The sequence below is a fragment of the Ambystoma mexicanum genome, chromosome 6p (genome assembly GCF_040938575.1).
Source record: "Ambystoma mexicanum isolate Mex_15411 chromosome 6p, UKY_AmexF1_1, whole genome shotgun sequence".
NCBI lineage: Eukaryota > Metazoa > Chordata > Amphibia > Caudata > Ambystomatidae > Ambystoma > Ambystoma mexicanum.
The window spans coordinates 267,853,640-267,876,860 of record NC_090935.1 but is presented as its reverse complement, the minus strand read 5'-3'; the positions used below and the strand labels follow the sequence as shown (position 1 = coordinate 267,876,860).

At 42.3% G+C, this 23,221-nt stretch overlaps 1 protein-coding gene across 5 annotated transcripts in view; it reads right to left on the bottom strand.

Moving 5' to 3' along the window:
- The window catches only part of DCC (DCC netrin 1 receptor), a 1,439,988-nt gene that overhangs the window by 714,940 nt on the left and 701,827 nt on the right, over positions 1 to 23,221 (bottom strand). For all 5 annotated transcript variants that reach the window (XM_069626983.1, XM_069626984.1, XM_069626982.1 and 2 more), the window contains exon 3: positions 9,009 to 9,293. In XM_069626983.1, the coding sequence (XP_069483084.1) occupies positions 9,009 to 9,293 (285 nt within the window). The remainder of the gene's footprint in view (positions 1 to 9,008; positions 9,294 to 23,221) is intronic.

Genomic DNA, 23,221 nt, shown 5'->3' with positions numbered 1-23,221 from the left:
TCTGATTCTTCACTCTTTGCCCACGTGAGAGTTCATAATCGGGGATCTCCATATGTAGGGCATTACAATTATCCCATCTGGAGTTAATTAGGATACCAATCACAGTGTTAGCATGTTTGATTTTCCATCATTTGTGGAATGCAACTTCTCCAATATGATCATGTTATTTATTTATTGGATATTTATAATGTGCCTTTACAGCAAAAGGTGTTTCAAGGCACAACAAGAGAGGGGGGAAGAGGGCAGGGAAGAAGAATAATCAAAATGGATCTACTAGGCCTTGTGTCATTTGAATCGTGCAAGTGCAGTAACAAGAAGTACAGGCAAATGGGGAGTAGAGGGACGTGACGATCAGACAAATGCGTAGTGCTAAGGAGGGAAAGAAAGTGCAGAGTGTGCAAGTGCTGGGAGGCTGGAAGAGGAGGGTGGGAGAGGGCCCTGATGAACAGCAGCCAGAGGAATGCAGGGAGATCCGGGGAAATAAGGTCCACTTGATAAGTGTGAGGACGTGGCTGGATGGGATCATGGAGTGCAGGCCCATCTAGGCTGGTGCAAGGGGGAGCCTGGTAGGGCAAGTGTAGGTTGGGGGTTTCAGGGGAGACTGAAGAGCTGGAGTAGGCTGTACAAGGAGTGCCTGGTGCCCTGTGTGAATCAGAAGGAACCAGGCAGCCAGTCAATGATAAAGATACTTTAAATCCAGGTGCTATAGTCAGTAAATTCCTAATCCTTTTTAATGTTATCTTTCAATGTTAGTTGGGATTGAATAAATCCAATGCATTGTACAATTGTTCATATCTGTGAAGATTTTGTTTAAGGCCCAGATGAATGTTCTCTGTTTTCACTGGATTCAGTTGCAGCCCAACTCTCTACTTTCACCAGATAAGTCCTAATGAGGTCAAAGCCTGCCTCTGGATTCTTAGCTTCAAATGTAACCTGAGTATCATCAGCATACAATTCAAACTGGCCTACCATTTCTGACTGCCTGATATCCTGACATTTCTGGGATGTCATAGGTTGCGGAAATGGTGCACTTTCACCATTCCATGTAGTTCTCTAGGACTCAATAGACAGTGAACCAGCAGTGTGATGCCGGTGGGGGCCTTTCTTTAGCTCCATGTCTGGGCTGGCTGTAAATCAGATGACCGCCACAGCAAACGTGTAGTTTGGCAGTTCACTAAAAGTGCCTGTAACGGATTTATTAGTATTTTCACCTGTACCATTACCGCACTGCCAAACTTGTAATGGCACCCCATGATATTCAAAAGTTGGAAGATTACTGAGCGATACCGCAATAGTCCAAGATGTAGGAAACAGAATATCATGTGTCAGTGAATAAGAATACATAGATGTCATGTAATGTCACAGAATGCTACATCATGATATGTAACTATATCAGTCACAATATGCTGTCTGTCTGGTCTTACATCTTCTGCTTGCAGGGCCTCTTGTTACTTTGGGTCATGAGAGGGAGGTAGGAAGGTTATTGGGGTAGAAGGAGAAGAGTGATCTTGCCTAATAAAGTGATGCTAATACGATTGGAGAAACCATTGTTTGGTGTGGGACAGCTACAATGTAATAATACATGTTTGGTTGTGTTTGAAAGACATATAGGGTGATATTTCAGGGTGGTCTGGTTGTTTCATGCTGGGTGGAGTCCAGAGGCATTTTCTGCCATGTTTGACTGTAATATATGGAAGGTGGTTGGCATGTTGGTATGTGTGTCAGGTAAAGGTGAAAAAGAGGGTATTGGCTATACATTATTTGTATACTGCAAGGGAAGAGCAGTTTGAGGTAGGCATTTGGGATACTATTCTGAACATATGATGTTGATGTTAAGTCAAGCGTCAAGCAAGAGCCTTAAGAGGGAAACAGGGTCACTGGGTCTCCTTGCTCTTTTTCCTCTATTACTAACCTACCCTTACTTGTTCACTGTGCCCATTATCACCCTCCTCCAAATGTTCTCTGCTGACCTCTCTCATTGCCACCATTGCCATCTCTCTCTCTTTCTGTCCCTCTGTTCGTCTGTCTCTCTCTGTCCCGGTCTCTCTCTCTCTCTCTCCCTCTCCCTCTCTCTCTCTATCTCTCTCTCTCTCTCTCTCTCTTTCACTCTCTCTCTCTCTCTCTCTCTCTCTCCCCCCTCTCTCTCCCTTGGTCTCGAAATAGATACATAGTGAAGCAAGGATCAGGGAATTGTTGATGATATTTAATTTCATGACCTGACATTCTCAGGATATGAATACCCAGTAAACAGCCAGTTTAAGATGAAGCGTAAACCAACAGCTTGGCATTCCAAGTGAGCTTGCATTGCCAGTAACCTCAAAGTTTGACAGTCCTAATAATGTGAGGTCAACATTTGAATACTCACCAAATTTGACTTTGCCTGTAAAAGCACAGCTTCACATTACCAGTTGGCTTGGCATTCCCAATAAATTACCAATTTGGTGTGCCCTGGCATGTGCGAATCCAGGTAATCACCCAGCTTGATATTTCTAATAAGAATTACATTCCCTGAAGGCTACCAGTAAACATCCAATGTACATTACCAATAACCCCCACAGTTTGACAATTTTAGTAACCATGACATGCCCAATCACTGCAGTTTAACATTTTCAGAAACCTATAATTTGACATTCTAAGTAAGCTCAAATGTTACACAATTCAAATATACTACCCTTGAATGTTCATATGAGCCCCAACATTCATAAAAAGCAACCTACTTTTGGGGATACCTTGATTGAGCAGCTTAAGCTAAAGAGACACAACACATCTCCTTGAACCTCTGCAACATGGTGGTAACCAGTGTGAAGAAACTTGGAACCCATCAAACTGAGACACGTTTTCAAAATCACTCTACATAATTTGTTTGTACAATCCCATAAGGCAACACAAGCGTTGGCATTGGCATCTAAATTGAAATGCAGAGTATACTGGCAGTGGATCCATTAAACAGGTCTATTTACTTTCATATAGTTTAAAATAATTATTCAAATTATTCAATTGATGGATTTATTGAGATTGAAACATAGATACTGTATGGTTTTAGTATATATGTCTGTAGTCTTTACTTTGTAGTTTTGTCTTCTTTTAGTTTATATATATATTTAATAAATGTAGAATAACACAATTCTAAACATTTCTAATAATCACTGTGATGAATACCAAGGGATTGTCACTACTTTAGATGGGGGAGCCCCTTTCCATGAGGCCACTACCTGATATTCCCCACAGCACTGGTGCTCAGCGGGACAATCTCTTGGGGAGGGAGAACCCGATTGAGAGTGATGACCAGCTAGGGAAAACCTTTTCCCTCTCCCACTTTCCCTCTAAAGCCATCCTTTACTGCATTACCGAGACTCCCATGTGTTACTGGAATGAAGAAGAGAGTGCAAGGAATGATGATCACCAACGCGAGTGACAGAACACGTTCTAGCTTTTGCCAGGACCAGATTGGTCCAACCTCATTCAAAGGCAGAGAGGCAGCGGGAGAATTGCGTCTTCATTCTTACTCCGTGAGAGGCTGCAGGTACATAGAGGCTGGCCAGAGAGAGGAGAGAGAGAGGAGAACAGCGTGTCCCACGTAGAAATGCATTCAGAGGCGACTTGTCAACTGGAAGCAGACCAAAGAAGATCCAAGCCACCTGCTGCAGAGTGGAACCACAAGAGTGCAGGGAGATGGACACCGAGTAGCTGAAGGAAGCACAGAGCGGTCTGGCGAGGACACCATAAAACCCAAGAAGCCACCAAAATCTCTGGGAGAACCAGAGAGGGATGGTCCAGACCGTTCAGGTAACAGGGTGACTTATCCCATTGTTGGGGAGACCCAGAGGGAGCAGCAGGTGAGGGGCTAGAGACATGAGACATTAAACTGGGAGAATAACCATGTGAAGGGGGTCTGAGGCCCATTATGGAAAAGTAAACAGCAAATTACAGAACATACAAACGTTGACTGTTTAAGTCCCAACATCCACAGATCTTGGCAGGAGAGTAAACCAAGGTGATGGGGTACAAAGAAAGAGAACTGTGAAAACATACAATTGAAGGGAGTCTGGGACCCATACTTAGGGGAACAAGCCCGTGGGCATCGCAAAAGGGAACATAAGATTTGTGGATGCAAGTATCACAGACCTTGGCAAGAGAGTGAACCAAGGTTGTCGTCAGGAGAAGAAGATAGCTGGAAACTTAATCAAGTGAAGGGGGTCTGGGACCCACAAGGGGGACAAATACGCCAAAGCACAAATACAAAGTTTGCATATTCAAGGGATACCCAAAGTCCTTGGCAGCAGAATAAACCAAAACTGTGGGTGAAAGACATTTTTATGATTTATGTATTGATTGGGCAATTATAATGCACCCATACCCAAAGCGTTTGTGCTATATAAGTCATAAATCATATAAAATAAAATGCAGTGTTGAATTGCTTGTAGCAAGACTCAAAGCACATTTTTTTTCGTTTCGCTAGGTGAAATAGAACAAACATGGCTTTGCTATGAAAAGGTGTCAACAAACCTCCTTCACTTGTGTTCTGTAAGTGCCAGTCTTATTGGCATGCAAGGAAAATGGTCTGCCAGTTGGCCATTCGAGTGTGTTATGTTCATGCGTATGGTTAAGATGGGACTGCATTGAAGGTTCTTAAAAAGGGGACTTCACTCTTAGCACACTGTCACTTCTGACTGCCTTCCTCGTCATTGTACAGTATTGCAAAACAGCAGGTCTGCGCAGATGGTACTTTAAGCAAGGATAACTTTGGAAATGTGTCAACATGTCTGAAATAGCGATGTGTGCTCCATGTCTTGGCCAACTCAAGCAGCCTCCCACATAGGTGAGCTGTCAGTTTTAGGATTTTGTATAGACTTTCTCACTAACTTGTGGCTGGGCACTCAACTATTTGCAATCTTAGCCGCCCTCACATTGCGCCGTTTTAACCATTTCCTATTTTTAGGCACCTCAATAAATGTGCATGCTGCGGTCATAGTTTTTGCCTTTAAGTGCGCCCCGCTTTGATAATTACACTAATGCTGAATAATAAAGGGAGCTGTTAAAAACTGATGCTCCGAAGAAAAACGTTACAATGAAAAATTCCCCTAGTGAAAAAATATGCATTTTCACTACATTCTTACACCAGGGTGGAGTTTTTGCACCAATGCTTATAATATGCCAAACTCCACGTGTCGAGGTGCAATGGTTTTCTAAAATGCATCCCAGTGTTTTTAAAAGGAGGGTAAACTTTGACCTAGTGTTATTACCGGGTAACTGCACTTGCACCAGTGCAGCCTTTCTGTAATCTGTCCATAGATGGGTAAGGTTATAGCTACTATGTGCCTTATATGTTTATTGAAATGAGCGACATTCGGTGCATGGAAAAATAACATCCCTCTTTCCAGGCATAGTAAATCACTCTGCATCACACTGTCAAATATGTCATAAGACAAACGTTCTTAGTTTTCTTTTTTTCACTAATCACTCAACACCAACCCCAGGTATCTCTTTTATCAACTACTAAATAAACACGGCCCTCGAGACTTGAACTGCAGTCGTCAGGTTCGCAGTCCAGGAGCTTCACCACTGCACCAGATAAGTTTATAAAAACTCCACGGAAAAAGGCTTTGTAAATCAGGCCCACTGCCTCTGAAATAATGGAGCTCATTTTTGAAGTTTGCATAAATTACACGGCAGAGACCTGTTATATTTACACTTTGGTGTAAACATTTCGCTTCCACATAATGTTCTCTATTTGCATGTTAGAGTGCAAAAGGGAAGTGTAAAACAGTGGTGTTCTTGCCTTTATGACACATTTTGGCACTGTACAGAGCAAACTGAATACATGCTGCTTGCTATTTCGGCAGTGTTTACAATGGATTCTTAAGGCAACCGTCTGCTCTTTACTGGTGTAAAAAGCAGGCTGATTCCAATGGAATCTGCAGCATTTAGGCCAGCAAGGCAATGGGCCTCATTCTGAGTTGGCCGGTAAGGGTTAACGGGCACTGGTAAGGAGACCGGTGCTGTTAAACCCTTATGGCCCAATTCCGAGGTCCCTTAGCGGGACTCGCAAAGGACGTGTGGTCTGACCACACGTTCTTTACGGGACCCGTTAAGGGACCTTGGAGCTAATAACGGACCCGCAATTTGCGGGCCCGTTATTAGCACCTTCCCACTTCCCATTGAGCCCTATGGGGGCTCAAATGGGAATGGGGAATGGCATTTGGAATGGGGACATACGGGTCCGCCTAGGTCAGAATGTCCCTTTAAGTCCCCATTCCACCAGACCGGACCCGGGTTTGGAGGCAGCCGTGGCGCTAATAGTGCCATGGCTACCTCCAAACTCGGAATGAGACCCAATGTTATATTGGCATACATTGTAGAGTAGTTATTTGGTGGTGAAGAGGGACAAAGCCAGGGATCAACTTGAGGGTACTTCTGGGTATTTTAGAGGCCATGTGTAAAATGAGAAACAGTGACTGTCTTTTTTTCAACTACTAATAATAAATAATAATAATGTATGGCATTTTCGAGCCTCGAACTGCAGTCGCCAGGTTCACAGTCTGGGCACTATACAATTGCACCAGATAAGCTGATGAAAAACGGTAAACAACTAAAGCACTGCATGTTGCAGGGAAAACGTTGGAATTGATTCTTGGAGTTTAAAACATGCACACCTTTTACCGTTTTCAAAACACTATTAGAAGAACATTTCCTCTCTTTGTTTTTTGTGTGTGTTATTTTTATGAAAGGCAAATGCCATATTCGCCCTGTGCAATTTGAATGGGGTTGCAACGCCAATTAAAGGAAATGTGCATATTGCACCCTGGCATGCTAATTTCTGGCGACGTCACATATTAATGAGCCCCCCCACCCACTTTTTAAAAAGAAACTTGACCCATGAGAAAAGCAGAATTCTAACCTAACATGTACGCCTCGTCTCTGCTATAAAAATGAATGGACATGAATTATAACATAAATTCAATGTCTAAAAGTCTTAAGAATGATTGTTATGCTAGAAATTAACGTTCCGGCGCCTCCACATATTTGCTCCATCTTGATCAGACTTGGGAATCTCTTTCACTGCTGTTTCATGTTGTGCACGTCTGCAATATTCTTACTGCTGGCATTTAGTGCTCAGTCCACACTACTGTGTACTTATCTCCATGACTACTACCGTGTCCACAGTGATTTGCACCCATACATGCAGCCCATGGATGGAGGGGGCATCGGCTTCATTCTAACAATGGCACTGAAATCGCTTGGAACAATTTGATGAATTTGGAGCTGATCCTCCATTGCTATGAAAGATTCTGTGTTGAGCAGCGTGAATTCAAACGCGTGCCGGGTGGTCCAACAGGGCTTTTACTAGTGGCAGGTGTTCCGGATTCCCTTAATTACTTTCCAATGTACTATTTATTTTATTACACAGAATGTTATTTAGATGATAAGCCTTTGTTTCAGTTTGAGCCAACTAAAATGAATAGGATCTCAACAGCAAATCAAGCAAAGGATGCTTTTGAATGCACGATTTGAACACCGTCCAAGTCTGCTCTTTACACACTGATTTGAGCTCTTATGTTAAAACTCAAGGTTTACCCAACTCCAATCCATAACATATTTCATCGAACCACTCATTTCTTTCCGTGTAAATCAGCAATGTGTGGCTACTCACCAGCATTAAGCACCATTTGCAGTCCTGTAAACACAGGCTGCTATCTACTGAAAAAGACGCCCACACGTATCACCTCAGCTCACATAAACCATCTGCCCGAGAGGTTCCATCTCGTAACCTCTCGGCCAGATGGTCAGTAAGTTACCTGGGGAGCTCAGCAATCATGACTTGTCTTTGATAGCTGATATTTGATTGTAGGCTATTCCAGACGATGTTCTATTGGAATCTATGTTGTGTGCAGCAATGCGAGGCAACATTTTAGTAGCATTGAAGAGCTTTAAACATGTCCGAGTAACATCACAAATGCAACAGAAGGCACTGGCATAGCTCCGCCATCCAGACCTCCAGTGGTCCGGGAGGTTCCCCACAGCAATACCATTGCTTAAGAATAATGCATATCCTGCGAGCCAGCGCTCGAAGTGTTCGAAAAGAAGTAGTGGAATTATGTTCCCTGTTGGCCTGGCTCCCTACAAACCTCATCGCCCCTGCATCCTCCCACACACAATACAATCCCTTACACAAATGTGCCTGCTGTTAAAGGGAACGTTCAGTGCAGTGCACAGAAGTACACGTTTCAACTTCTTCCTACACTTTTATTTTAAAATTAAACCATTCCGGAACGGTTTCTTTTTTTAAATAAAAGTATAGGAACAGAAAAACTTAATTGAAAAGACTAGAGGAGCACCGCCCCCAGCCACTCCTGCCAGGGGTGGACTGGCCTAAAGGGAACTTTGGAGATTTCCCGGCAGACCTCTGCACCCTGGGCCTCTTTAGTGTGGTAAACTATTTTATTTTGGGTGGGGCTTTCTCAAAATGTCTATTATGGAGCCATTTATAAAATCATTTGCAGGACCTCTTGTGGTTCTGGTCCACCCCCGGCTCCCGCCCACTTCCACCACTGCTTCTCACAGTCAACCCTGTGCACTCACAACATAACATTGCAAACACTCCTGGTAAAAGTCATGTTCTCACATGTTGTGAATCACAAACATGTCCTGGGGTTTGGTTTGGTTTGCACTCATTTTGTTTGCCTTCATTTGCCCATGTATCAACTCCTTTTATATGTGCATGTTCATTTCTGCTTTCATGATTGTGACTTCCTTTCTACACAACCTGTGCATGCCAAAGTCGTTACCGCCCCCTACTCTCACCATTTCTCATGTTACAATGTTACCCTTATCTAAAGGGCCATACAGGGATGATGCACTATGCACGAAATAAGCAAATACACATACATTATAACATATACATCTGTGCATACGTAAGTAGAAATGGACACAATGCATTTTGATTAGTTAAAGAAACAAGCACACACGTAACTTTCACCAGATAGTGTTTCTGAGAGGCAAATAGTTACCTGATAGAATTCGAACCTCTGCTTCGTTTCCTGTCCTGGAACTGCCAGGATTCTTTGCTAGGCACCGATAGCTCCCACTGTCTCTTGCCTGAATTCTGCTAATTTGCAATGCACCGGAAGGTAAGACGGCCATCCGCATGTCCTCAGCTCCAAGTGTCAGGTCTTCCTGGTCCTTCTGCCAGTGTATGGTGGGCATGGGCTCGCCCACCACTTCACATTTTAGTAACGCTGTGTCCCCTATGAAGGCGGTGACTGATTCCGTCTGGGAAAGAAACCTCAGCGGCCCTGTAAATCCAGAAACAGAAAAAAACATCTAGAGTCAATGTCAAGGTGAATGGCTGACCTGCCCTCAATCACCTTATAGGATGTCAAGCTAAACGCCTCTACTCTGCCATATTTGCTGTGCCTCTCGAAGCTCAGTGCTACCTAAGGCTACAGCTGTGTTTGGAGGATGGTAGTGACTGTACAGACACTACTACTACCTAATCAGGAGTTGCTATTAAGTAGAATGTTTATGACATGGGATACATGGAAATAACACAATAAACTGACTATTGGTTATTTACCACATCCTGTACTTCATAAGTAAACCATGCTGTAAATATGACATGCGGTCCAACCTCATGGCTGGGAGATATTTGATTAACATCACATATTTTTAATAACTCATATTTTTACTCTTACCAACATTATAGTAAGGTCCTAAACACATACTTAGATATGGGCCTCGTTATGAACATTTCATCAGTAAATGAGATACCACCAAACTCTATTACCTTTTCCGCCACTTGTTCTGGCTGAATTACCACATGATTACAAGTGGCGGTAGGCGATGTTAGTCCTCATTTCATTAGAGTTCATAGGACTCCATCAGGTTTTTGGTGGAAAGTCAACGGATTTACCTCCAGCTCATGGTAGGAGGTTCAGCCTCCAATGATCCCCCAAAATAATAGTTGGGCAGTGCATTAATGCAGCAGTATATGGTATACGGTAGTACCGCTGCATTTTACCCACAGCTCCTGCCTTGTAATGAGGCCCAATGAATTTCTATTGAACTATTTGAGGACTGCCTGCAATTTGAATACCATTTCTTTAGAAATATAGAGATATGAAGCCATTTATTTACAGATAGAATAACACATTTGTTTTTGGGTACTTGAAATAGTGTGGACATAGCTCAGAAGAACTGCCGCGTGCATGGAATGCGACGTTGTGTAGGGTCTCAGTAACACGGTTCACAGAAATCAGAATGTGAATGGGATGAAAATATTTAGTTGGGACAGTGAAAGAAAGAACACTATAATGCAGTTGTATTTGTATGTATTGTATACACATATTTTCCATTTGAAAGAGGAAAAGTGATTTGGTTAAGTAAGCAGCGAAGTTGGTATAACACACTGGGCCTCACTGGGCCTCATTACAACCCTGGCAGTGGCCATGCCCTTATTAAGTGCATGGCTGCCGCTGGTAATGATATTTTACTAGAGACCAGAAAAGGGCAATAACCGGGTCATGCCGACCTTGGCAGACCCGGTTAATGCCCTTTCCTGGGCTCCGGTAAAAATAAATCCCCATTCCCATTTGAGCCCCATAGGGCTCATAGGGAATGGGGAGGGAGCTAACAACTGGTTAATGACGGGCTCGTTGTTAGCATCCTGATCTGCTAGCTGGTCCCGCTAAGGACGTTTGGTCTGTCCAGGCATCCTGAGCGGGTCCCGCGAGCAGACTTCGTAATGAGGCGGTCCGGAATGAACGGTGCCGGTCCCTTACCGGAACCGTTCTTTCCGCGGCCCCAGGGTCCTAATTTGGCCCACTTACTCCTGGCTCCACGGACGGAAAGCAACATAGCCACTAGACCATATCCCAGAAAGATGTATGCCTATCGCTGATGAGCATATTTAAATGCCCAGTGTTTGCCCTTTTTAAAGAGGCAATCACTTGGTTGCTCATATACAGTAGTTAACAGTAAAATACATTACAACCAAACAGTCAACCCCTCAAAAGGATAACATATACATTAGCATGCACTAACTTCATTGAAAATAACAAAAAGTGTGGACAGTGGGAAGCAACTTTAACATGAATCCAGACTCATATGCGGTTGGATGATTCAGTGTATATATACAAGCAGTCAATGCATTCTCTGAACATGCAAACTATAATAGTTATCCATCATTATTGAGCGCTGGACAGAAAATATATTGGCTTACATGTAATTTGGATGTATATATACTATAACAAACGTGCACTCGTTAGATTTGAATATCTTAAATCATGGATATATTTTCCTTAATGTAAAAGGGACACTATTATGCAAATTGTTTTCAAAATGGAAAGGGCAATTGGCAATAGATTCGTGCTCCCAGCTCACTTTGCTATTATAGAAGAGGCAACAATCTGCAGTGTGGTTGGATAATGGTGTTCTCTGCATTCTGCAAGGTGCATTGCCTGATTTGCTGGAGAGCATCACACATAAAGCTGAGGAATTAATCCTTGGCACTTCGACAGACTCTTATTAGAATGATTAAAAGCAGAGTGATGCAGCACAGCATACACTAAACAGTACACACAACCCAGCTAGAGGACACTTCAGACGTCCAACAGTCACCCCGCCTTATCAGTAGAGTATTCCGATGAGTAAGAACGCCTTAAACGTGGGATTTGACTGAAGATTTAAATATTGTAACACATCCTATGCAAAACAGTACATGCAAACCTATGAGGTCACTTCTTTCATGTTCAAAAGTATACTTCATTATCAGTGGAGTGACCGAATGATTAATGACATCACAATGATGCTATTTGCGAAGCATGACAAGAATGACGTGTTTTTTTTTTTAAACATCCTCTGAATGGATGATACAATATATATCCTCATGGGGGGGAAATTGATAATGAGTCCAAAACTCATATGCGGTTGGATGATTCAGTGTATATATACAAGCAGTCAATGCATTCTCTGAACATGCAAACTATAATAGTTATCCATCATTATTGAGCGCTGGACAGAAAATATATTGGCTTACATGTAATTTGGATGTATATATACTATAACAAACGTGCACTCGTTAGATTTTAATATCTTAAATCATGGATATATTTTCCTTAATGTAAAAGGGACACTATTATGCAAATTGTTTTCAAAATGGAAAGGGCAATTGGCAATAGATTCGTGCTCCCAGCTCACTTTGCTATTATAGAAGAGGCAACAATCTGCAGTGTGGTTGGATAATGGTGTTCTCTGCATTCTGCAAGGTGCATTGCCTGATTTGCTGGAGAGCATCACACATAAAGCTGAGGAATTAATCCTTGGCACTTCGACAGACTCTTATTAGAATGATTAAAAGCAGAGTGATGCAGCACAGCATACACTAAACAGTACACACAACCCAGCTAGAGGACACTTCAGACGTCCAACAGTCACCCCGCCTTATCAGTAGAGTATTCCGATGAGTAAGAACACCTTAAACGTGGGATTTGACTGAAGATTTAAATATTGTAACACATCCTATGCAAAACAGTACATGCAAACCTATGAGGTCACTTCTTTCATGTTCAAAAGTATACTTCATTATCAGTGGAGTGACCGAATGATTAATGACATCACAATGATGCTATTTGCGAAGCATGACAAGAATGACGTGTTTTTTTTTTTTAAACATCCTCTGAATGGATGATACAATATATATCCTCATGGGGGGGAAATTGATAATGAGTCCAAAACTGCAAAATATATTTATTAAATGTCAGGGCGAGATGTACATAAGATCACATAAGTATATACGATATCATGGGTTTACTTATCACTTACAAAGCTCCAAAATGTACCTTATGTGGGTCTTTAATATTTATTAGCACATGGAATTGTTGACCTCCTCTCAGCCAATCAGAATGTTCAGAGTGCAGCCAAAAACTACAGGTATTGATGGCATGCTGAACATCCAGACAGGGAAGCAGTAATGCAATTTCCAGGCAAGGTGTCTTTCAACAAGACACTTCCTCTCTAATAGAAACTTATTTTTCCCTACAGCATCCTCTTTAACACTCCAATGTGAAAGTTCAAACATGGGAAATGTGTTCACTTTCTTTCAGAGAATCATTTTACTTTAACACAACCCCTAATTCATGTAAATGAATTACCCAAGTTTGCAATTGAAATGCTTAACGTTGGAAGACAATTTTCCTTAAATAGTAGAACATAAAAACCTGTATTTAGTAACTCAGTTTTACTTCCTCATTATTAAACTAACATTTTTACTGCAGAACAATTTTGCAGAACTATCTATGCACAAGCACGTGCAGGCCCTCGCCTCCTCAGCAGCCTACACCACCAAACACATTATTCTCAGCAGAAAATTTCTATCCACTGACAGCTGCCTCACCCTCGCCAGAGCAATCATAGGCAGAAAACTAGTCTACTGCAACATCATCCTTGCAGGCACTTCCTCAAACAATTTGGTTAAACTTCAACGTATCTAAAACAATGCCCTCTGGGCTGTCTGGGGCCTCAACTGGTCGGACCACATCTCTCATGCTAGATGTGACGCTCATTGGCTGCCTATCAAAACACATATTGACTTCAAGATTCTCTCCATAACACATAGATGCATCCACAAAATGCCACCATCCTTCCTTACCCAAAGCATTACCAAAAGAATCAAACTCCCCTGCCTACGGTCCTCTTCCATCCCATCATTAGCCATCCCCAGATTTTCTAGAAAAGAAAATGGGGGCACCTGCTTCACGGTCAATGCCCCCACCCTATGGAATGCCCTACCTCTCCACATCCAAGAGCAGCCATCCTACCTCACCTTCAGAAAACTGCTAAAAGCCTGGCTGTTTGACATGAATGACTAACCTGAAACTGGGGTACCACGACTAACTTGAAACTGGGTTACCCCCCATTCCCAGACTCTCTGCAACAATTACTATCATGTACTGTATTGCTTGTTCTGTTTTGTTCACTAATGTATCAGTGTTGTGATACTCACGGGTTTGGGTGCTGTCAACAAATACAATAAATAAATAAACAAAATACTTAAGCACCAACACTCCAAAACATGTATTGTTACTAGCAGTATGTGCTAAGAGCCTTATGGGCCTCAGGAGAGATCATTATTGCTTCAGTTAATGACCTTTCCCCAAACTCAACCCCTCCCTCGGTCTATAGGCTATAATATTGCACTTAAAAGCCTAATTGACTTCAATTTTAGCTCAGTCTGACGATAGCTGTTATATCTATCTAATAGCCACAGGTGTTTTGTTTACATTGAACAAACTGGTTTATAACTTTCATGTGTTTCATGACTTATTTGAACTCTGGGTTATTTTGCTTGCAAGTGGATGTTTGTTTGTATGATATAATATTGCACTTAAAAGCCTAATTGACTTCAATTTTAGCTCAGTCTGACGATAGCTGTTATATCTATCTAATAGCCACAGGTGTTTTGTTTACATTGAACAAACTGGTTTATAACTTTCATGTGTTTCATGACTTATTTGAACTCTGGGTTATTTTGCTTGCAAGTGGATGTTTGTTTGTATGATAGCTTTTATATGTGGCATACTCATATAGATCATAATTAATAATAAGATTATAGATTATAGTTCTGTTGGGAGAGCTCGGGAGTGTCCCCCGCAGCTCCCCTGCAGCCTTTTTTTTCATACTCACCCCACCAAAACACTAAACAGATACCACAAAAAGTTAGAACTTTTGGTTTTTAGAACTTTTTGTGGTGTGTGTTTTAGGTCTTTTGGTGGGGTCGGTAATTTATTTTCGGACATTTCGTCCTATTCCCTTTTGGCCTATGATAGTGGAGTTGAGTTTACTAAGCAGTTAAATCATGGCAGGTCATAACCTCACACTCCTCTCAAAATGGCTCACCCCAAGGTGGGGGAATCACAGCCTTCCTATGTTGTGGGTAATGGACAATAAATACACCAAAGGAAGGTTAAACAGTGTGTGTCAAAAAGTCTCATCCCATCAAGACCTGGATCTAGTACTAATCATCATTTAGAACATTGTACTGATCACACTTTTTTAGCATACTCAAATATATTCAGTTGTATTATACATTTTCACACACACAATAATATAAAGTCATACAATTTATTAATAAAAACAGAATATGATACACAGATCTATCCAGAGATCATGCAATATGAAATCACAGTGTATCAGTACAATGAATATCAAAAACACAGATGTATGAATCACACTTGTTCTCATTGTACAAAAAAGCCCAACTCGTACATGTTTCTGTCCTTTGGGGCAATTACTGGCAGTCATTCATCAAGGGCACATATTTTCACTTGTGTGTATCATGTAAAGGCTGGTGGTGAGTTTCAATTGTCCTGATCTTTCTGCAGGTCACTGCAAAATCTGTAAGATTTTATTTCTAGAGACCATATGCAACTAATATTGTTGCTGTCACTGGCTTCCTTATTCTGTATATAACAGCAAATCTTCCACTTGCTATCCTCTCCAGTGGTGCCGTATGATCCTCTCTCAGAGTGTAATCTGACCCTTCTGTAAATTGCATGGGCAGAACATTCAAACTCTTAATCCATGAAAGAGAACATTTGGCGGCACATCCTCATGCAGATGTTGGTGAAACTAGCTGCACAATGATAGTGCACTGTACAACTGTAAGTGGAAACGGTTTGTGTGGCAGGTAGTAGTTTGTTTTTTGTAATAATGTGTGCCATATTTATATGTAGCGCATCCCCTAGATGGCTAGTAAGCCTGGAAAAATGCCCCTGAAAGTGACCCGTGAATATCTGTGGGTCACTGAATCAAGAGCTTGATGACAAACAATATGTTGCAGGCCAAGAAGGCCTCCCCCATCCCAAAACACCCCAATGCCCACTACCCATATCCACTAATTCACATGCCCCCCCACCCACAGAACCCTAATCAATGAAAAACATGTTTTCTATTTGAAGTGCAAAAAACATTTGTGATGGCAGAAATGTGGTTACCCTTGGCTGAAACACAACCTTTTCCAGATCAATCTCTTGAAAAGTATGACATTTCAGAGGTCCCCAACCTACTTGAAATTTGAGGTGTTTGAATTATTACCAAACTAGTTCACCCAGCACTTTTGGCTTTTTAGGTCCCTTTTACCTACACAATTCTTTACAACTATTGTGAAAATGGCACAGATACACCGTCAGAAACTGCGATCAGGGTCCATCTCGAACTGTAATACTGCAAGGAGTGTCCTCATATTTACATTTAGCAAAGTGGGGACTTTGAGAGTAGAGGGGCCGAGGTGGAGGTCCCCAGAATTAAATTAATATGGGGAGTTCATTATAGACTAGTCTCCCCAAAGGTTCTGAGCCCCAGAGGGTGGTGGTAAGGGCGGTACCATAGGGCCACTCAGATGTCAGGAAACAAGAAACACCAGAAGCCAGTCAGTCAGTGGCTTCAGGACTACTACCTGGCTGCCTGTGAGATATGATGACAGTGTGGAAGAGGCAAAGCACAGAAGCGGGTGAATACTGCTTACAGTGAGTGAGCCAGAGAGGACTATTAAGCATGATGGACCTAAGAGGGAACTCATGGCAGGTGAACCTTGTTAAATAGACCAATCAGAACAAGTATATAAAGGAGCCGTTAGGAAAACAGACTGTGTCAATGGTAGAGAATTGTTTGCCTTTAATGACATAAAGTAAGCCAGGAAGTTGAGGAAGATTGGAAGAAGCAGAGCAACTGTAAAGAGACAGTATCGTGTCCATGAAAAAGTCACTACACCAGGGGGAAAAGTAAAAGGAAGTCACTGTAACAAGAGAAGCAAAACAGAAGTGAAGTGCACCTGGAACTGGAGGCCAGAAGAGGATCAGGCTAGCTCAATTTGAAAGGAGCAGAACAAATATTTGTCATTTGATCATTTGCGCCAATTTTCTTAAAGAAACTGGTGATAGTGGAAAAGGGGAGAATGTTATAAGAACCCACTTGAAAAGAAGAGGAAGAGTTATGTAGAATATCAGGAACCAGGAAGAGTGTGAAAAAGAAGATTGGGTGGCACAGTGACATGAGGATGGAAATTCAAAGACATCTAAAGAGACATCTGTACAAAGAAGGAACGATGAGAATATGTTGCAATCAGGCAACTAAGAGACAGTTATATGAGCAAAAGGAGAGGAAATGATAAGGCCTACTAGAAACAAGAAGAAACGGAAAAGGGCTAAAAGCAAAAAGAGTTTTTTGGACAGATACTCTGCAAGAGTATATGGTACGATTATCTCTCTCAAAAAAACTCCCTCTGGCCCAAGAAAACCAGGCAGCGACCTCAGTTCGCACATATATAAACCCAAGAAAACTTCCACCAATCATTGTTTTGTGTTTAACTTACTAATTACATATTTGGAGGGTTCTTTGCTTTGTTCTCTTATAGTGTTACAGGTAAGAGAGACTTTAGATTTAGGATTTCCAACCAACTGTATTTCTAAAGAAATCAATAAAGTTAACATTAGCCACCTTCAATGACTTTGCGGTGGATGGAGCCATTTGTGACAGTATGCATTCACATTGAACATGGGTGAAAGAGGTGGGCACTAGTTGCTGTATGGGCACAAGTCTGAAGGGTGCTCTATCATCATAAAACCTATGGAATGTTCAATGGCCCATCAAAAATATTGCTACATGATACATTCTTAAACTAACATGCCAGAAATTAACCATTTGATAAAGTGTCTCAATGATAAAGAACATTCTTTTTTCAGAATGCACTATGCTGGCATCAGTTCTGATAGACATAACGTTTTGTATTGTAAATATTACAAAATTAACTCGGAATCATACAAATATATCCTTCAAAATATTGACTCTTCAATTGTTAATTTGCAAATATGCATAAAAATAAATAACATTTGACAAAATATATAGATGCACAACCATGCTTTTACAGAACAGTCCCTGATATCCCTTTCCCACCACATAGGGTTTTGAAGGAAGATATCTTAAGCAGAGTAGAAATAGAAACATCTATAATTATGACTTTCCGGCAAAATTGTCCAAAACTATGTTTGAAAAAATAGCACAATAGTGCAGGAAATTTGTAAAAATAGAAGAAAAAAAAGAATCCATTGTCACGCTAGATAATGTAAGTTTTTTAATGAAACACATGTTATGAGGGTAGTAACAAATAATGTATTACAAGATGCAATGGGGTAGTTTGGTGCAAAGCTTCCATAAGTTAGCAGTGAGATTTTGTCGCAAATATGTTCTGTTGAGTTTCAAGATTTAACTAACACATTAATTTGCCAAAAATTCAAGCAAACCATAAAGGCAACAGATGGCATAGAATCAACAACGGGTTAAGAGGGCAGGAGAGGAAAGGTACACTAAGGCATGCTTGCGTTCGCACAATTTCCACATTTACATATTATTTACATATGTCTTACTTACTAAGTGGTTTACTTAGTCTGTGTACATTGGTGGAAACCAAAACAATGAAAGGTCATAGTGTTCAAGTCATAGAAAAGTGCACATAGACCCCACAAAGTCCACACGGCTAGAAGGATTTTGAGTGCCCCCTTGTGCATGAGGCACCTCTGCGTGATCCGCGTATTCGTGGAATCTTCACCAGGAAGTTGCACTATGTGCAAGTCATGGCCGGAATGCCCCCAACACGCACACCGGCGAAGCAAATGTAGCCATTAATACCTACCTATGCACAGTCCCCGGCCGCAAACTCATGCACCCCTTTCATCCTGCTTGGGGTCCCCCGCAACCAAGCCAGCACCCCAGCAACGTTCCACGTAGCTGGTCACAGCACCCAGACAACATGCTCACCATGTCCCGTAGCTCTAGTAATTTCGCTATCAATATGCATAAGAACCCCCATAAACCATGCCTGAATCCTGCTACACTGCTTACGTGCACCCCTAAGTCTGATCCGACCCGACATTTGATCTTACCTCTGCGCGTTGATTCCTATGCACAAGCGTCTGGACGCCTGCCTTCGGGTGGCGGATAGATCAAGAGCTTTACATGGCTATTTCCCCTGTGAGAGGTTGCGCAGACAGATCCATGAATACGCTTGGTTGAGCTCATTTGTCGGCATGCGATGGACTGCCTGTGGCCCGTCCCTTGTAACTCCCACATTTTCCCTTGTTCTCCCTCATTTTGCGTTTTCCGACCCTTACAGTGGTCTCTTCACAGGCCATGCCCACGCGCTGCATGGTATCTCGAACAAAGAACTCAGCCACTCGCAGAGATGTGACGAGCCTACAGAAAGTCCCTGCAAAGTAAGAAAAGGTCCTGTGCAGTCGATTCCATGAATCGATAAAAGGGGATTGGTGCACTCTTTGGCACACTACATCCTGATTTCCTGCGCAATTAATTCCATCAATCGAAACCCTTAATGTTCAAGGGCACCTGGTTGTCATTTAGATTGCAAATAGATAGCGATGGTGATGGGTTGCCTGATAATTGCTTTTAAGGCAACATGCATATTCATTAATGTTTATGCGCTAAGACAGTTGCCAGTGGGTGTTGTACATCAGTGATAGATGCTATGGTCATTGTCAAATTGCTGCGTCTCCAAGACAAAAGCATCAAGAAACAGGTGAGTCTTAAGTTCTCATTAGGATAACAGCAATCTATTTTCCAGCCATTGGGTAATGAGGAAAGAGTCACATGCTGTGCTCCCCTATATTACTTGTACTTAATTGGATAGGGAAGTACTATGTTTAGGGAAACAGAGTGTAAATACCTAATTGGCACAAACTAGTTGAAGAACCTTATAATCTGTTAAGAAATCAGTCTGTGAAGAGACTAGACAAAGTTAGTTAATGTCTCTAATTGGGAGCCAATGCACACACTAGAGATAGTAGTAGTAGTTTGTCATTTAAATAGCACCTTTATCTCATTAATATGGCCTCAATAGTGCATGTGTGCATTTGGACAAGATAGGGTGTTAGGTGAGCTGGCTGAGCTTCACTAAGCTACCCATGAAGGGCAGGCATGTGGATATGTGGTGAGGTGGTCAGGAGAGTGCGTAAGTGCAAGAGACTTGGTATGTGTCCAGGTAGACTGAACTTTGTCATACGTGCATTCTGATGGCAGAGGTGTTGTGCTTTGTGTTTTAGTGTGGTCTATGCAGGCAAAACATTGGGCCTCATTACAACTATTGCGGAATGGGTTTAACGGCGCCGCTAATGGTGCCGGCGCCGTTAAACCCATTACGCAATATTACAAGGTTCCCTCGCGGGACCCGCTCTGGACGTTTGGTTTTACCAGACGTCCAGAGCGGGTCCCGCGAGGGGACCAGGGAGCTAACAAGGGGCTGGTCGTAATCGGCCCGTCGTTAGCTCCGCACCCATTTCCATTGAGCCCTATGGGGGCTCGAATGGGAATGGGGAAGGACCGGACCCGGGTTCCCTGAAGGAGGAAATACCGGGCCCTCCATACTCGGAAAGGCCCAGTATTTCCCCATTCAGGGAACCCGGACACAGTTTTGGAGGCAGCTTTATTATGGGCATGGCTATCTCCAAAGTCGTAATGAGGCCCTTTGTGTGTCCAGCATAACCACATTTTGTCGTAGGTTGTTGCTGCATTCTAATGCATACGGGTGGGAGCTGTGCCCGAGGCAGATGTCCACCGAAGAGGTGTGCGGATGCGTACATTGAGGGTCAAATCGAGCTTGACTCTATAATAGGCAGCTGTTCTCCTGAACCTTCCAGGTGCAATAGATATGCCACCCCCACAAATTCCTCCAAGCACCATAGACAGGTCATCATAATACATCTTCCAAGCACAATAGACATGCCACCATCAAATATCTTCCAAGTCAAATATCAATATATATGTCTGTGCAATTCGTTGGCCATCATCAGGAATCACCAAGTGTAACAGCCAGGCTCGCATCACAAGTCCTTTAGGAACAATTCCAGTGCTTGGTGCAATAGACTAGGTATCATAACACATCTTCCTGTGCAATAAGCAGGCTACCCTCATAAATCGTCAAGTGCTATATACAGTCTATCCTCATACCCCCACTTGGTGATTTGCATTTGGTGTTGTTGGTCGAATCCGACTCGTCCCGACTGTTCTGAGAGTTGTACTTTACCTTGTTGCGGGTTACATTCTGGATGTTAACTAAACTGTGACAAAGGCATAAGCTGCCAGCCATGAAGAGGAAGTCTGGAGTGATGTGTTTGGAAATTTGTTTTGAAAGGACTCTGCGAAACATAGAAGTGATTTCCATCTGATTCCGGCTACATTTGCCAAGCAGATCGATATTGATTACTGTTTTACTGGCCCATAATCAAGTACTTAGTTCTGATCTAGAAATACGTTCTCAAGTGGACTTTTCAGGTAAGGTTTAATCTTGCCTCTTGTCAGCATTACCCTACTGGGTTTCAACATAGTGGACGTGGCCTTCAATGTTAACGGGAATTCCATACCTGTGACTGGACGAATAGCCAACTATAGAGTTGATCAATGGGGTTCTCACGAGAAAAAGCTCCCCTTACGCCTTTCCCTGAAGAACATCCAAGTTATATGTCATAGTTATTAGTGTAAAAGTCATCACGGCATCTTTGGTCGTTATCCCATTTCAAACTTCTGATGTAGATGGGCTGCCAAAAAAGAACATTTCCAGGGTAATTGTATGTAAAGAGTAGGCTTTGCAGAAAGACTAGACATAAACATGATCATGCTTAGTAATGTTGTAAGCAGCATAGTGCCAGATTTAATGTGGCTGTAACAATGGTCCATCTAATTTCTTAAAGTAATCCTGTTTTGAAATTACATTTTAGGTTTGAAGAGTATAAGTGGAGGAGGCCAACCGGTCTGATTTGTTTGTATTCATTAAGGTCGTGTGGATTTTGAGCTTCATCTACAGAAGATGTGCTGTTTATGTCAGCTCACATAATGCTGGGCACATTTTTAGAATCTTCCCAATACAAATGAAGGATCAATACCGTGCCTTGAGATGCCACCCGGCATAGCCCAGCTTCTGTACATTGCAGCACTTAGTGCCCATTTTATTAGGAACAATTTGATTTGTTTTGCTGCTTTGTGAATAACATTATTGAATTATTAATTCCATCTCTTATTCATGTAAAAGGTTCGTGCTAAAATAAACAGATTGATGGTTAGTATAAAAAAAAAACTGAAAAAAAGGTCTTATTCTAAAGTATAAAAAAGGCACACAATCTTCAGAGATCCCGTGTTCAACATAGTAAGGACGCACTTCCAGCACTTCACAGTGGATCCTAATGTGCCCGCTTGCCGGGCATGCACTTATGATGTGATCTGTCTCCTGCTATATATGATGTGAATCCCACCAGCCACCCATTCCCATCCCTGTGAATATATTCCATTTCACTTGCCATGGCAACTATTCTGAGCCCAGGGCAGTTAAAATAAGCTGGCCTCCTGCCTTCCTTCACACGTTTACTGTGAAGTTACCTTCTCGTCAGTGGCGGAGCTCAGACTACCATCCTTCTTCTGCTTGGTTGTGTGTCATCTAATTCCCCAGGAAAGAAAACAAATAAAAGAGAGATGGACTTTCCGCAGGCCCTAAACAGTTAGCCCAGTTAGATGTCTGACACCCACACTTCCAGTGCTAAGCAGCCTTGGGAAAGAATACATCTAGTGGCTAAACATTCATGAAATAAGGTACACGGATAAGTTGAGTTCAGTGGGATGTGGAGTGAGTAAGAGCAAAGGTGGGAGATAGTGGGGAAGGGGCATGCACAACAACGCTATGTGATGACATGCCATTGTGTATTCTCGCTATTATTATTATTATTATTATTATATTTATTGAGTGGGGACCTAGCCTCGAGAAGCTCTGAAGTGCTTTACGGAGGTATACAACAATACGGAGACATAACAGAGCACTTTTCAGAGGTAACAGAACAGATATACAGTGTGTGTGGGGGTGTAGGATATGGAGGGGCACAGAGGAGGGGTACAGCTGAACCGGGTGGCAGGCAGGATAGGTTTGGGTGGCGCAAGTGACGACACCATGGCCTAGGCATTGAGGAGGAGAGATCCCTTGATGAGGTGGCTCCCGAGTTCTTTTCTGCATTGTCTAAGCAAACACCGTGTATTTACTCTGTGGCACTGACAGTGGGCGCATTGGCCTTACTATGATTTGGGAGTGACTGCCAGATCCTTCCTCGGCCTTATTGGGCTCGGCTTTAAAGCAAACATTGCGTGCATAGATCTTCGCTGCTCCCCTGAGGAAGCCCAG